At 40.5% G+C, this 13,575-nt stretch overlaps 2 protein-coding genes and 1 long non-coding RNA gene across 11 annotated transcripts in view; 1 reads left to right on the top strand and 2 right to left on the bottom strand.

Moving 5' to 3' along the window:
* Nucleotides 1-6,765, bottom strand: part of relch (RAB11 binding and LisH domain, coiled-coil and HEAT repeat containing) — a 38,353-nt gene extending 31,588 nt beyond the window's left edge. For 3 of the 7 annotated variants that reach the window (XM_038726164.1, XM_038726185.1, XM_038726193.1), the window contains exon 1: nt 6,215-6,763. In XM_038726164.1, the coding sequence (XP_038582092.1) occupies nt 6,215-6,662 (448 nt within the window). In that variant the 5' untranslated portion in view covers nt 6,663-6,763. Of the gene's footprint in view, nt 1-6,214 lie in introns of all 7 variants that reach the window. The other 4 variants (XR_005445297.1, XM_038726204.1, XM_038726172.1 and 1 more) reach the window with 3 other exon arrangements.
* The window catches only part of pign (phosphatidylinositol glycan anchor biosynthesis, class N), a 12,930-nt gene continuing 6,100 nt past the window's right edge, over nt 6,746-13,575 (top strand). The window contains exons 1-17 of one of the 3 annotated variants that reach the window (XM_038726234.1): nt 6,746-6,764; nt 7,816-8,055; nt 8,266-8,387; nt 8,528-8,626; nt 8,872-8,978; nt 9,127-9,251; nt 9,417-9,547; nt 9,692-9,811; nt 10,048-10,088; nt 10,218-10,277; nt 10,489-10,581; nt 10,890-10,945; nt 11,291-11,369; nt 11,719-11,901; nt 12,031-12,170; nt 12,571-12,670; nt 12,822-12,914. In XM_038726234.1, the coding sequence (XP_038582162.1) occupies nt 7,829-8,055; nt 8,266-8,387; nt 8,528-8,626; nt 8,872-8,978; nt 9,127-9,251; nt 9,417-9,547; nt 9,692-9,811; nt 10,048-10,088; nt 10,218-10,277; nt 10,489-10,581; nt 10,890-10,945; nt 11,291-11,369; nt 11,719-11,901; nt 12,031-12,170; nt 12,571-12,670; nt 12,822-12,914 (1,776 nt within the window). In that variant the 5' untranslated portion in view covers nt 6,746-6,764; nt 7,816-7,828. Of the gene's footprint in view, nt 6,765-6,838; nt 7,443-7,815; nt 8,056-8,265; nt 8,388-8,527; nt 8,627-8,871; nt 8,979-9,126; nt 9,252-9,416; nt 9,548-9,691; nt 9,812-10,047; nt 10,089-10,217; nt 10,278-10,488; nt 10,582-10,889; nt 10,946-11,290; nt 11,370-11,718; nt 11,902-12,030; nt 12,171-12,570; nt 12,671-12,821; nt 12,915-13,575 lie in introns of those variants that run through there. The other 2 variants (XM_038726226.1, XM_038726216.1) reach the window with 2 other exon arrangements.
* Nucleotides 11,433-13,575, bottom strand: part of LOC119908524 — a 14,672-nt gene continuing 12,529 nt past the window's right edge. Inside the window, exon 2 of the long non-coding RNA XR_005445303.1 lies at nt 11,433-11,892. This is a non-coding gene — a long non-coding RNA (uncharacterized LOC119908524). The remainder of the gene's footprint in view (nt 11,893-13,575) is intronic.

Below are 13,575 nucleotides of genomic sequence, written 5' to 3'. Positions count from 1 at the left end.
GAAAAAAAACAAACAAGTTTTAAAAAAGAACAATTCTCAATTAGCCGACACCCATTAGTGACCTCGATTCTTTCTGGGCTTGACCTGAGAGCACTGCATTTTGTGTCGGTGTGATTATGACGATCCATATTAATGTTTGTTAGCCTTAGAAACTTATATTGTCAATGTTGTTTTCTTTCCTGAAAGTGTCCTCAGATTAGATTACTTGCCGTTATTCAAATGACCAAGACCATTCAAAAAAGGAAAAAACATAAATGTTTCTTTGATAGTTAAAGCATGGGAAAATGCCAAAGAAAATGAGTACTTGTGCCTGTTTGTGTAATGTCTGACATAAGAAATGTTTTTGTAGCTAAATACTAGATGTTAAAAATCTTACGTTTGGGGAAAAATACATATAAAGTAGATACTTATGGACAGTTGGTTTGCTTGTGTGTGTGTGTGTGTGTGTCACATGTTCAAATGTATGACCAAGCAGCTTCTCACACACCCTCTCAGGCCTGTGACTATACATTGAGTGTATTTTTGCATCGGCTGTGAGCGAGTCATTTTTCTGTCACGCTGACGTCAGGTTAACATGCGATGCGTGTGTTTGTTTGCTGTAAGTGATTGAGATCTTTTTGATGAATCAGTGGATTATAGTGCGTCTGTATGCATATGAGGGGGAAAAACACTGTGTGTGCCTAATTTGCAAAAAACAAGTATTTCTTTTTGGTTGACCTTTCAGTTTGGTGCCTGTGGCGTGTATTGTGTGGACTGTGATAGATCTAACACTGCAGACTCTGCACGCACACACACACACACACACACACACACTATGCTTTTGACAAGTGTGAGTGTCACCATCTCACATTCAATCACGCTACAAATGAGCCTTTATTTGTATGCTGTTTGTAATGAAAATGCTAATATTACAAAAACAATTGTAAGGCCAAGAAGAGCCTTTGAGATAAGAGGGAGAAGAAAGACAAACATGATGGGAGTATAGTTTTTCTGCTCTGGCAAGTAGAAAAACAAAGGAGATGAATTGGTGACAGGGAGAGAAGCAAGAGTTTAGCCTGAGAACAAAGACACATTTAAATGGAGCTGATACAATTCCAGACAAGAAAACAAGAGAGGATGGATGGTCAGGAGGTAGCTAACATGCTCAGGACTGTCAGCTATTTAGAAAAATATAAATGGGATGAAACAATGGAGCACTAATGATAAAAGATGAGCAGGCAGGCACACAAACCTGCACGTACAATGTCAAACTTATGAAAATATTTTCAATGGAATGTAATAATGAGTAAGCCTGTGTGTAATGATATCATCTGAAACATGGCTCTAATTCATCATCACATTTATACTACATGTAACTAGGCTACATAAAAAAAATTTGAATTTCATGCATGTAGTTAATAGCAAATGAGAAGTAAATTGACGTGACTACACAGTAACCTAGCATATAAGAAATATTCAACATGCTGTGCTAATTTTCAAATGTGAATAATACCAAATAAGGCCTTGTGATTTGCTCCACTGCCAAGAAATGTGCACTTGCACATACAACACTTACATCCACATGTGTAGACCCACCTGCATTCATTCAAAAACACAAAGATAGCCTAAAAAAGGCAGATAGTTATAAACAAGCAGCCAGTCGGAGCTGGTCCAGAACTACATGGAGCCCGGCCAACACTCCAACACTATCATTAATCGCCTTCTCAAACAATACCAACTCCCTGCCCCAGACAGAGGAAAGCATGGAGAGACATGATAAAGTGAGAAAAAGAGAGAGTGCATTTGAGGCTGGGCCAACAAATAGTGAGTGTTTACTATGGGAGAGGTACACATTCCAGGATTGTCTCAACTGGCTGACTACCTCTGAAACTTTATCAAAATTTCTACTGGTGTTAAACCCTACCTATGTATTACGGTAAGCTGTGTGTGGATTGCCACTGTGCAAATTTTACAGATTTGTAACAGGAGTGCACATAAATAGTTTAGGGCTGCAGCTAACGATGATTTTAGTATTCAAAGCTTCGATAGATTATTTCAACGATTCATCGATGCATCGTTTAAGAAGTACTTACTTACTTACTTGGCGGCATCAAATGACAGCAGTTTTGAAGTCGTTGTGGCGTTCACACTATGTGACTGATTGGACACACACACACACTACAGGAGCTGACAGCAGCTGTGTCACCCGACGCTGGTCTCCAAACCACGTTTTGTCAAGAAAACACGCGTGAAATGTGAAACGGGAAATGAGCGATCCTGCACACGAAACAGCTGTTTGTTATTTTAAAGATAGCAATTATAAAGACAAAGAATATGGGTGAAAGGATGGATTAGCACACGCATGTAGCAGGGATTGTTTGAGCTACAGTGAGAGCTGGAGGGGAGTAAAGGTGTAGCTCCCCGCCACCCAGTTAACTTGTGACTGTGAGGTTACAACTCACGGCCCAAAAAGGAGAACAGCAAACGCACTTGTGTACATTTTCAGCTGAGGACTGCGGCTTACTTTGGCTTCAACTCAACAATAAATCGTGATTTCAGTTAAATGCTGAAGTTGCTGTTACTGTTACCTTGTCTGTGGTCCACTGGCAGAACACCGGCTGCTTTTGGTTCAGGTGCCGTCGTGCTGTTGCCAAGGTGACATAAGTTTAGTTTTACGGTAGACGGACGGTAAGATTACAGAGTTGTTGTTTTCTTTAGCTTGAAATAATCCCATACTTTGGACACTTTCTTCTTCGTCCCTGGCTATTTTCTCTCTCTTCCTCCACTTTGCAAACAGCACCATCATAATCACGTCGTGTTCACAGCGTAAACGCGATGTGCGATAGTAATAAATGTCCCTGCGAAACAATGTGCTGTAAAGTTACATGGATTAAGCGAAGCATCAATGCAAAGAATTTGTGTCGATGCATTTCATTAATCGATTTTATTGATGAATCGTTTCAGCCCTATGTAGTTACAAACATCTAACCTTGAATATATTATGTGAAGCGACTATTTGACCTATTTAAAGTAGCAGGCTGCACACTACACATAACCTTTCCGATTCTTGTCCAGAGATTACACTTTCTTGTATCCCCAATATTGTGTGTTCTGTGATAAACCCCCACACACTTCTTAAATGTGGCAGCTTACTGTTAGCCTTGTACATGACAATTTAAGTGACTTGCATGCTACCTTTAAAGCTCCTCACATCATCATATGAACAAATAACTCCCCGACTAGCCAATGAGGAGTGGAGAGAGACTCATCATGCTCTTTGCTGCAAATTAGCAAGGTGCTGAGAGATGCCTTGCTTTCTCAGGTGGCTTGGTGCAACAGCTGCAGATACGATGCTGCTTGTAACGCAGTCATTATCCATACACATGCTCACTGTAATCGACAGTCGCTGGTTGTGTATTCAAAATTATTGCCTCAGTGGCCCTTCTGGTTGGTCAGATGAATGATGTGTGCTTATATTTTGTAGAGAACAAGATAATGGACACTTTCAGATTATCAGAAGAATCGGTCCCTTATGAAATATCTCAGCAGTGCTATTAAAGTACCATTTATAGCACTCTACCAACCAAACTATCATTAGTCTCAGCCAATGATGTAACATTTCTTGTATTATGACTTTGACTTTGTGTGGTTATCACGCTGTACCACCTCAACGTGCAATACAGCAATAGTTGTGGGTGGGACCATCCTTTCAACACCTTCTTCAGGCAAAACAATCTGCAGGCCAAGTATATTCCAACACTGTAAATCAAAAATGCAGAGGTTTGTTTTGTAAGGTGTCAATAGTTGAAGAATCACACAGACAAGGTTCAAGTTATTATTAACGTTTACTCTCATCAATAGCTAATAAGACTGACATTACTGTTCCTCTGCAACCTTCCTGTCAGTTTCACAACAGGGGAGCTGTCAAGTCCTGTCATGCTTTTCAATAAAACATGTATTCTTTGCCACAAACCTTTTGGGGGTTTGGTTAATAACACAACCACCAGACCTTTGCAGCTAACACACACAGGTCACAGTTGTTTGGGTTTGCTGCTGTGGTCTCTACCACGTATATAGAAAGTAGCTCTACATAAGTATTTCATCCTACATGGTGAAGTTTCATACTGACCGGCAAGAGGTTGTAGTGAATATGAATGGATGCCATCTACTATCTGTTAAAGCTAGCCCCAGGCCAGTTGCCTAGACCCATACTCAAGACTATACAATGGTCTCTTGAGAGATCAGGTTATTGTCCATTGCTACTGCATCTAAATGGGGGAAAAGAACTCTTCTGATTATAAAACCAAATCCTCTCTTTCTTTGGAATTTATTTATATGCAGTGTTTCCCTCAGCTGGAAAACTGCCAAATGTTTATACAATGAAAATTCATCATCTGGCCTTGTTGCTAAGCCTGTACAAAAAAAAAATTGCAGTCATACAGAAATAGTGTAAATATCCTGAGCTATTCGTAAACTAAACACTGGTTTGAATCCTGAAATTGATGCGGAGGAAAGCCTCTTATGAATGACCAAAATTACACTGCACCTCTACAGAGAACTATGACAGGAAACACAGCATTTCATTTCACTGTGCCCTGATTCTGACAGCAACATGTACCACAGCCAATTTTGGCAAATACTGAAAGCAATATTTATTTTGTTAATTTGAAACTACAGTTGAAGTGGCAAATTACTTCTGCTGGTGTGATAGGCCTCTTAGATTATCGACAAGATGTGAGACTGATGAGCCGAAATAAATACCACATACAACATTCTTGAGTGACAGGTGAAGTGAGGAAGACTCTGTAAGGACCTGTTCATTTTAGGTTAACTCTGTTCAATTCACAGCATAGCGCTTCCTGCTTGTGTGTCTCAGTTTGTTTAGAGGATATGGTGGGTGTGTAACCATCCATATGGGTCAATGGCATTGTTCCTTCCTATCCTTTATCTCCTGGACCTAAGACAAATATACTATGACAAGACCGATCCAATCACTGCAGTGGAGAATACCAAGCTGAGTCATTTCCATTAAAACCCAAGAGGCGCTAAGAGGATCCAATTAAAAAAATGTGCAGACAAGGGCATTTTATAATGCACGTTTCACATCACATATCATACACTAACAGTTCATACACTTATACAAGGCTTATAGAAGCTCAATCGGCCATGGTCAGACAGACTATCCTCATGGTCGGACAGACTATCCTCATGGTGTCTTTTTTCCACTGTCCTAGCTATCTTTGAAATTAGCCAATTTCATGCTTGTAGACCAGAGGGAGTTTTAAGGTGCCTTATAGGCCTATGTTAAGTGTAAAATTTTTGTTCCACTCACCTCAGAGAAATGGGGCCACAAGAAAAGGCTTTACCATATTTGCTTCAATGACAAGTTAAGAGTTTATGGTAATGCTACTCCTCCACATAAGGCTTTATTTATTTGTAGCATGGACTGTCTCCATGGTTATCATTTGCATGGATTGTTATTTTATGGGTCTGGACTTTTCAGCCACCATAAAACACTGCAGGTCATTCCACAGAAGTCCTGTAAGTTAAGTGGATGAGGGTGCTACAGATACACACCCATGACCAATAAAACAAAGTAAAATTTGTACAATACTGGTCCAAAGTAACAAAACCACTAACAAACACTTAGGCACTAACAAACCTAAGCAGGATGATGCAGTATGTTCAAACCCAATTCAGAATGAATAATACCATTCTTTATCCTCTTTAGCAAGATACTAAATTCCTACTAAATAGCTTTGAATTCAAAACTGCTTTACTGACATGACCGCAGTTAAATACAGTAAGTAAGCAGGTTAAACAGGCCTTCTGTTCTTTTCTTGCCTCTTGTTTTCCTTGTCTGTATCTGATCCTGACCTCTGACCTCTGTCAGGCCTAAGGTTGGATGGGTATTTTCCTACAGGGCTCAATTACACTAGCATGCTCGTTCATAGTATCACGCATCCATCTCATTCAGATAGATAGTGTGATAAATTATAGCCTAACATTTCTGTGATGCTCTAGTCGGCAAACACAGCTGACCTCCAAACCCCCGATGGCTGGCGACGGGCAGGTGCAGCAAGCAGATAGATGAAGATCTATTGGCTTCCACATCCAGTGCTTGAAGCTAATGTTAGCTAGCTACTGGGCTAACTTTGTTTAATGCTGCGTTAAAGAAAGAGCTAGCCGACTGACGGCTACGTGACTAGCAATGGGGGCAGCTTGCGTCACTTACTCAGTGGTCCTCCAGGTCCGAGTACCTGGTCCTTGGCAGGCGGAGTGCCGCTCTGTCGCTCGAAGTTGCCAGGGTTGGAGAAATAATCCCTCAGCCTCGGGAGCTCTCTGCCTGCCTCCAGTAGCTCGGTGTGAAACTCCAGGGCCGTGAGAATGTATTGGTCCCGTAAAAGCTGAGCAGCAATAGCATCCACAGACACCCGTGTCTCGGCGCTGCCTGCCATGGCGGAGGTGGCCGAGACCGAGATGCCTTCACCGCTGGGGCTTGTCCGGTTACCACACAGCAGGAGCGTCGGAGGCTCGGCGTCCGCAGGCGGAGGGAACGGGTTCCCCGGCGGCGGCCCCGGAGCCCCGTCACTCGGGCTCCTCTCTGTGTCTGCTGTTTCATTAGGGCGCCGTTCAGCCTCTTCCTCAGAATCACTGAGATCAAACGGGTTGACCGACGCCATTTTTGCACTATAGAGATGTTTAGCAGTCTAAACTAGCTAAGCTAATCAGACCATGGATCAAACTCACTTCTTCCTGAATGGATACAAGCTAGCTAAGGTCTGGTAGGTGGCTTTGACAAGAGGGAAAGAATGCAAAGCTCTGAATGGCCAGATCTGAGATCCGTTTTCCCAAAGCCCGCCTTTTTTATTGGATAAAACAAAATGATTGGATACCGGTGAGACAGAAAGAAAAACTGGGCAGGGCACATTTGACAGCTGATAGCTTATGCTTGCTAATGTGATATCAAATAACCACAAGCTGTGAAAATAACAGTGAAACTGCACTGTAAGAAAAACTGTTAGATAATACAACTCAATTTCTTTTTATTAAAACATCGATTTGAGAGAGGTACATTTTAAAAGAAAGCTCGCTGGGAAAATACATTTTTTTTAAACTACAGTACCCACAATTCAGCTGCAAAGTACACACGTCAAAAGTAAAACGTCACAACAAGGAAGTTGGTGCTTATGGTACCTGCATTTCTTGTGCTAATCTTCTTAGAAAGATTGTTAGTTGATTTTGTAAAAGGACACACTTTACGTTGATTGTGTTTCGTACAACAACGTACTAATGTGTCAGGTTCTCTGGATATATAATTGATCATCTCCGAGGATAAAATGGAAGCTAAAGCAGGTGTATGGTTGAAATGGTAGTAGATAGTTCTGTTCTCCCATTAATTCATCAACAAGACAGCGGCCCGCGTTGTTTTTTATGGGTAGATTCCACAGACGTTACATACGGTGAGGCTTTTTGCATGGCCTGTACCGATTTCAGTGCTAACCTGCTGGCGTAATGTTTAACTTAACATTGAAATGTACCCTACATTTGATCATATTGGCTAATGTGGCATATGGTGACAGTAGGCTTAATCCTTACTTAAGCAGTGTTTACATGGCACATACTTTGGCAGTCTATACTGAACTTGTCTAATGTCTCCCTCTCTATGAACTAAACTCTCAACCATGAATGTAAATGTCGGCTGTATTTGTAATTGTATAACTTTATGTTTGTCTATATTTGCCTCACACCTTTTTATTTTGTTCTCTTTTTTTTTCACCTGCAAACTCATTTAATCTTCCTTCCTCCGTCTCCGTCCCACTGGCTGGTTTGCAGACCTAGCTGCAAAATGAGGATGATCACTTTCTTCGTGGTTGGACTAACAGTCCATGTGGTCTTCTTCCTCTCTATCTTTGACATCTACTTCACCTCTCCCCTGGTCCATGGCATGACACCCCAGGCCACACGGCTGACACCCCCTGCCTCCAGACTGGTGTTAGTGGTGGCTGATGGTCTCAGAGCAGACAGTCTCTTCACACTCCTCCCCAACGGCTCATCCAGGGCCCAGTACTTGAGGTTCGGAAACTGGTGGAGAGTAGTGAGCTTCGATGTAATGTGTTTGTGTGTATGTGAATTGGTCCAGTATAGGAAGCAGTATGTATATATGTGCAATTTGTTGGGTTTGTGTGTGTGACCGTTATACTCTGTATTTTCTCATGCTTTGTTCATGACTCTGGAGAAGCTGATGTTTGTGTATACATGTCTGTGTGTGTTTTCCAATATCAGGAGTGTGATAGAGGAAAAAGGTACCTGGGGGGTGTCCCACACACACGTGCCCACTGAATCTCGTCCTGGTCATGTTGCTCTTATCGCTGGCTTCTATGAGGATGTCAGTGCTGTTGCTAAAGGTAGGTGTGCATCTGTGCTTGTCGATACAGGTAATGCTATGTAAAGGATTAAATACTGACACTCATGTGCTTGTGTATGACTACTGTTGTGTCTGTCGGTGACTGCAAGTGCATTGACGTTTTTATGTGTGTGTGTTCAGGGTGGAAGGAGAATCCTGTAGACTTTGACTCCGTGTTTAATGAGAGCAGGCACACCTGGTGCTGGGGCAGCCCTGATATTCTACCTATGTTTGCCAAAGGTACACATTAACACAAACAACACAATCCGAACCACTGACCAAGGCAATATAGAAGCAAAAGGTTGCATATAAAGACTATCAAAAATCCAAAATTTAAGCTTAGTAACAAATTTTTGTAGTTCAATAACATATTTTTTCTATTATTAAATGTTTTATTCCTCATTACTGCTTACATGTTTTGAATATCCTAGAACAACATTTAAAAATTCCTTAAAGAAGCTCATTTTGTGCTGTGGCTCTTCCAGGTGCCAGTGGAGACCATGTGTATATCCACACATACCCAGCAGAGGAGGAGGACTTTGCCTCTACAGATGCCTCCAGGCTGGACAGCTGGGTGTTCACACAAGTCAAAGTATGGTAGTGGAGTTACTAATGATAATTATAAATGCTTTGCTGACTCTGTCGATAAAGTCATAGATTTTTTTTCCCCAGTGAGAATTTGCAAATTGCTATCTTGAATAAATCCAAATATATGTTGTTTTTTTTTCTCTTGGCACTAGTCATTCTTTCAGTCAGCCAAGTCTAACTCCAGTCTGAGGGCCAGTCTCCTCGAGGATGAGAACATCTTCTTCCTGCATCTGCTGGGCATCGACACAAATGGACATGCTCACAGACCAATGTCACAGTAAGATCCATTATTAGTATTATAATTATTATTGATTTCTTGTTGTTTTGCCATTTATATTCAATTTGATTGTACTCAACATATAATGAAATTATCATATACTTTCAAAGCGACATCCACTCACACAGCAGTGCTTTATTTATTTTGTATTTGTCTTTTGTTTAGAGAGTATCTAGACAATATTGGTCTAGTAGACACTGGTGTAGCTGAGCTCGTGTCTATAGTAGAAGAATTCTTTGGTTATGATGGCAGAACCTCCTATGTGTTCACCTCTGACCATGGCATGACAAACTGGGGTAAGACTCTTGTAAGTGTATGTGTGACTTTTTTTCATGCAACAACAACAAAAAGTCAGTTCTTCAACATATGAATTCATATGAGTTTTGTTTTAATATCATCTGTTGATTAGTGTCTCAATTTTTGCTTGTTTGTGTCTCCAGGTTCACACGGTGCAGGCCATCCCTCTGAGACACTCACCCCTTTAGTGGTGTGGGGAGCTGGAGTTCATCGTGCTCGCAAAGTCACTGAACCCCAATCATACAACGATGGATACCTGCAAGGTGCGAAACTCATGTACTGTGCTCACAACCGCATGCCTAAGTGTCTTTCAGGCAGGCTTGTTAGCTTCAGTTTAGTGCTCAGGTTCTCCTACACCCACATAAGGTGGTCATTCTAATGTTATTTATAGGCAGAGTGGAACTTTGTATTTTACTTGGAATAAAAACACAAATGTTCAATTTTTACACTGTACATTGTTGTCCGTAATTATATTTTTACTGTATTTACTGTTTCTCAGATTGGAAACTGGAGCACCTTCGTAGAGTTGACGTGAATCAGGTATGGCCCATGACCATGGCATGTATTAATGATGTCACTATCAATTATAATCACTCAATATAAAATGCATGAAAGCAGTGATATAAAAGAACAACAAACAAATATTTTTATGTTTATTGTTCTCTGCAGGCAGACATCGCTCCCCTCATGGCATCTCTCATTGGTGTACCCATTCCTGTTAACTCTGTTGTAAGTCCAGAGATAAACTACAGACAAAGGAAATATTGTAGTCATTTTTGTCCTACCAAGTTGTATGTAAGCATTATCAAAGTCGCCAAAAATAAGTTTTGAAAGTAGGAGTGTACCTTTGAAAAATCATTCGTGGCTGTGACAATCAGGTATTTAGTAGAAATTATGTGTCCACAGATGTTCATCTTTATGTGTGTTTTTGTCTCCTCAGGGTGTTTTACCGCTTCTCTACCTTAACAACAGTGACCAGTTCAAGGCAGAGAGCATGTACACTAATGCTATGCAAGTACTAGAGCAGTTCAAGGTATGGGAGCATTCAGCTCAGCAGTTACTGACATGCATATCATTAGTATGTTACGAGGGTCAGTAAAACAATCACTTGTCACGACTTTGTTGAATAAGTTAGTAACAATATTATGACTTGAAATGTTAATATGTTGGTATTTATAGATATCTCCAGTAATTTATATTTGATTTATAACAAAAACACTTTAAAATGATAGCTTTAAACAACACACCATTTTTAGGTTTGAAGTTGTCGAAACCCTATTATTGCACGTCTTGTAATACAGTAATTCAGTTTCATAAAACAAGTTTTATGTCTTTCTGTAGATGAAAATGAACCAGAAAAAGGAGACAACCTTGTCTTTTCTCTTCACCCCATACCAGTAAGTACAATTAGTGCGTTAATAAATGTGAAGTGAATTAATATCATGGGTTTTTCATTGCTATGTGTTCAGTTAAAAAAACAACAACAACACATTTTTACCAAGGCATAACGTTATGCTGAATTCATGTCATGTACAAAGTAACAAAGAGCATTAACCTGGTGGCAACTGCTCACATTTTCTGTTACTGGCCTATGCAAAAGATTAAGCAGGGCAATGCATTGTTTATAATATTGTGGTTTGTAGAAATTAAGTGCATTTTATTTGGTCAACATATTCAAGACCCCCATTTATATGCAATTTCACGGACTCTGTCTTCAGTGGTTTGTCTCACTGTTTTCCCAGACTACTGACTGAGTCAAAACAAGCAGAATTCATCCACCAGGCCAGAATACTGATTCAGCTGGAGAAATATGAAGATGCAGTGAGTAGTTGGAAAAATGTAGTCTGCAGCTTATATATGTAAATTGACATTGTACAAGTGAAATAAAGTCAAATTTGTGATTTATTCTGGGTACTTAAATCCACAAACGTGGTGTTCACATTAGCACTAAAGGTACGTTGATGAAGTATGTTGTGGCAGCTGATGTTGCAGTGGTAACTAACATACAGCGTCTCTGCCTTTTTGGGGTTTGAATGATAATTTTCCTTCCAAGTTTCTCATTTCTTTGTTTCTTTACATTCCTTGTTGATTAACCTTCTTTCCACTTTCTCCATGACATGTTTGCTATTGCTAAAGCACTTTCTTTCATTTCCTGTTTGTCTCGTGTCAGATCTCTTTGTGCCAGTCTCTGATATCCCATGCTCTGGAGGGCCTGGTCTACTACCACACCTATGACCGGTTCTTCCTGGGTTGCAGTGTGGTGATGGGATTTGTAGGCTGGACCTCCTATGTTGTCTTAGTCATACTGAAGACTCATGCCAGCCTCAACAGACGTCCCAGTCTCCTGAAACAGGTCAGAGCATATATTATAATCCCCCTTTCTTTGCCTCTAAAGACTCCTTCCACCAAAACAACTTTATGAAATGACTCTTATGTTAAGTTGCATTTGTGTGTGTGTGTGTGTGTGTGTGTGTGCGCGCAGATTCCCGGCCATACCCTGGGAAGGATGTGTATGTGTGCGACACTGATGATCACTGTGTTCTTGCTTATCCAAAGAAGCCCTGTTACGTACTATATTTACTGTCTGCTGCCTGTCCCTGTGTGGTACTCTGTCCTTAAAGAGTGAGTAACACACACATTTGAGAAAATAAAATTGCCTGAAACACACCTGCACACAGACATCACAGTCTCATCAAACAAATGAGCGTAGTTCCTGTATGCTGTTCTCAGAGTGTGCTGGAGCAAACACCACACACAGACACACGATGTCAGCAAATATCACTACACATCAATGGAGATCTCAACAAATAATAAATATAACAGTTTTTCATCGCATGTAATTAACCTCACACAGACTTGTCTATGCACGTCTGGCACAGCTGCAGTAAGGTTTTAATTAGACCATTTGAAGTGGTGTAGTATCCATTGATGTTTCTCCTCTGTAAATGGATAAAAGGGCGGTTTTCTTTCTTTTTCACCCTTTTATCGCAGGGAAAATAATCTCATTAATGTTCCATTTTAGATCTGGAACTCTAACAGATTTGGTTCGCTCAGCTCCTTCTCTGCCACTGTGGAAATGTTTTGGCTATTTTGTGCTGGTGACGTTCGGGATCGAGCTACTGGTAGGTGCCTTTAATGTCTTCTAATGTAAAGTTAGAGGGACATTTTTGCTTCAGTACAATGATACAGCTTGACTTATAAGCCTTGAGCTGACATGCTGACATTATGAGCTCACTGTGTACAATGGATGATAGTTTCCCTTGCTGCCCCCAGGTGGTGAGTTTCTTCCATCGCACCATGCTGACTGTGGGCCTGGCAGTCCTCTCTCTCTGGCCCTTGCTGTCGGGACTTTTTGGCAAGGCCAAGGTAACAGTTTATCGGATCATCACTCCTGCACTCACAGTACACCAGGAAAGGTCATGATATTTGAATACTGGGTGTTCTGCACCTTGCAGGTTTTGGTAAAATGATGTGTCGAGGAAGTTTGGAAAATCCAGGTGGACTTTCCAACCAAGGCAGAGTAAACACAGTAGGAAAATGTCCTGCTCACAGAAGGCTTGACTGATGGATGTTTAGCTACCAAGTGGAAATAGGAATAAGCTAATAGATAGACAAGACATATATTCTATCTATTCTATAACTTTTTTCTTTTATATATATTTTGCTTATTATATAAGTATTCTGATGAATAAACAAACATGTATAGTTTGATCAATGATTAACCCTATTTCGTTCTCCTTAGATTTCCATAACCAAATGTTACTATATGATTTGACATATCACATATTCTATGCTGCATAGAGTCCTTTGTCCTGATAGATTTATCTTTTATTTCTTTGCTCACTACAACGATATAAAGAAAGTGATTATATTAAATATTGGTGCACAAAAATGAATCGAACAAAGTGGTTTGTTGTGGAAGAAGTACACATATTTAACCCTAATTGCGTTTTTTTCCACAAGCAAATCTAGGATGTTTTTGTGTAGTTCTAGCTTGTATTTTGACTTCCCTTTGGACTTCTTTGTC

This window comes from Micropterus salmoides, unplaced genomic scaffold (genome assembly GCF_014851395.1).
Source record: "Micropterus salmoides isolate LMB-PRFRI ecotype aquatic unplaced genomic scaffold, ASM1485139v1 Ms_hic_scaffold_1, whole genome shotgun sequence".
Taxonomy (NCBI): domain Eukaryota; kingdom Metazoa; phylum Chordata; class Actinopteri; order Centrarchiformes; family Centrarchidae; genus Micropterus; species Micropterus salmoides.
This window is presented reverse-complemented; position numbering and strand designations above follow the sequence as displayed.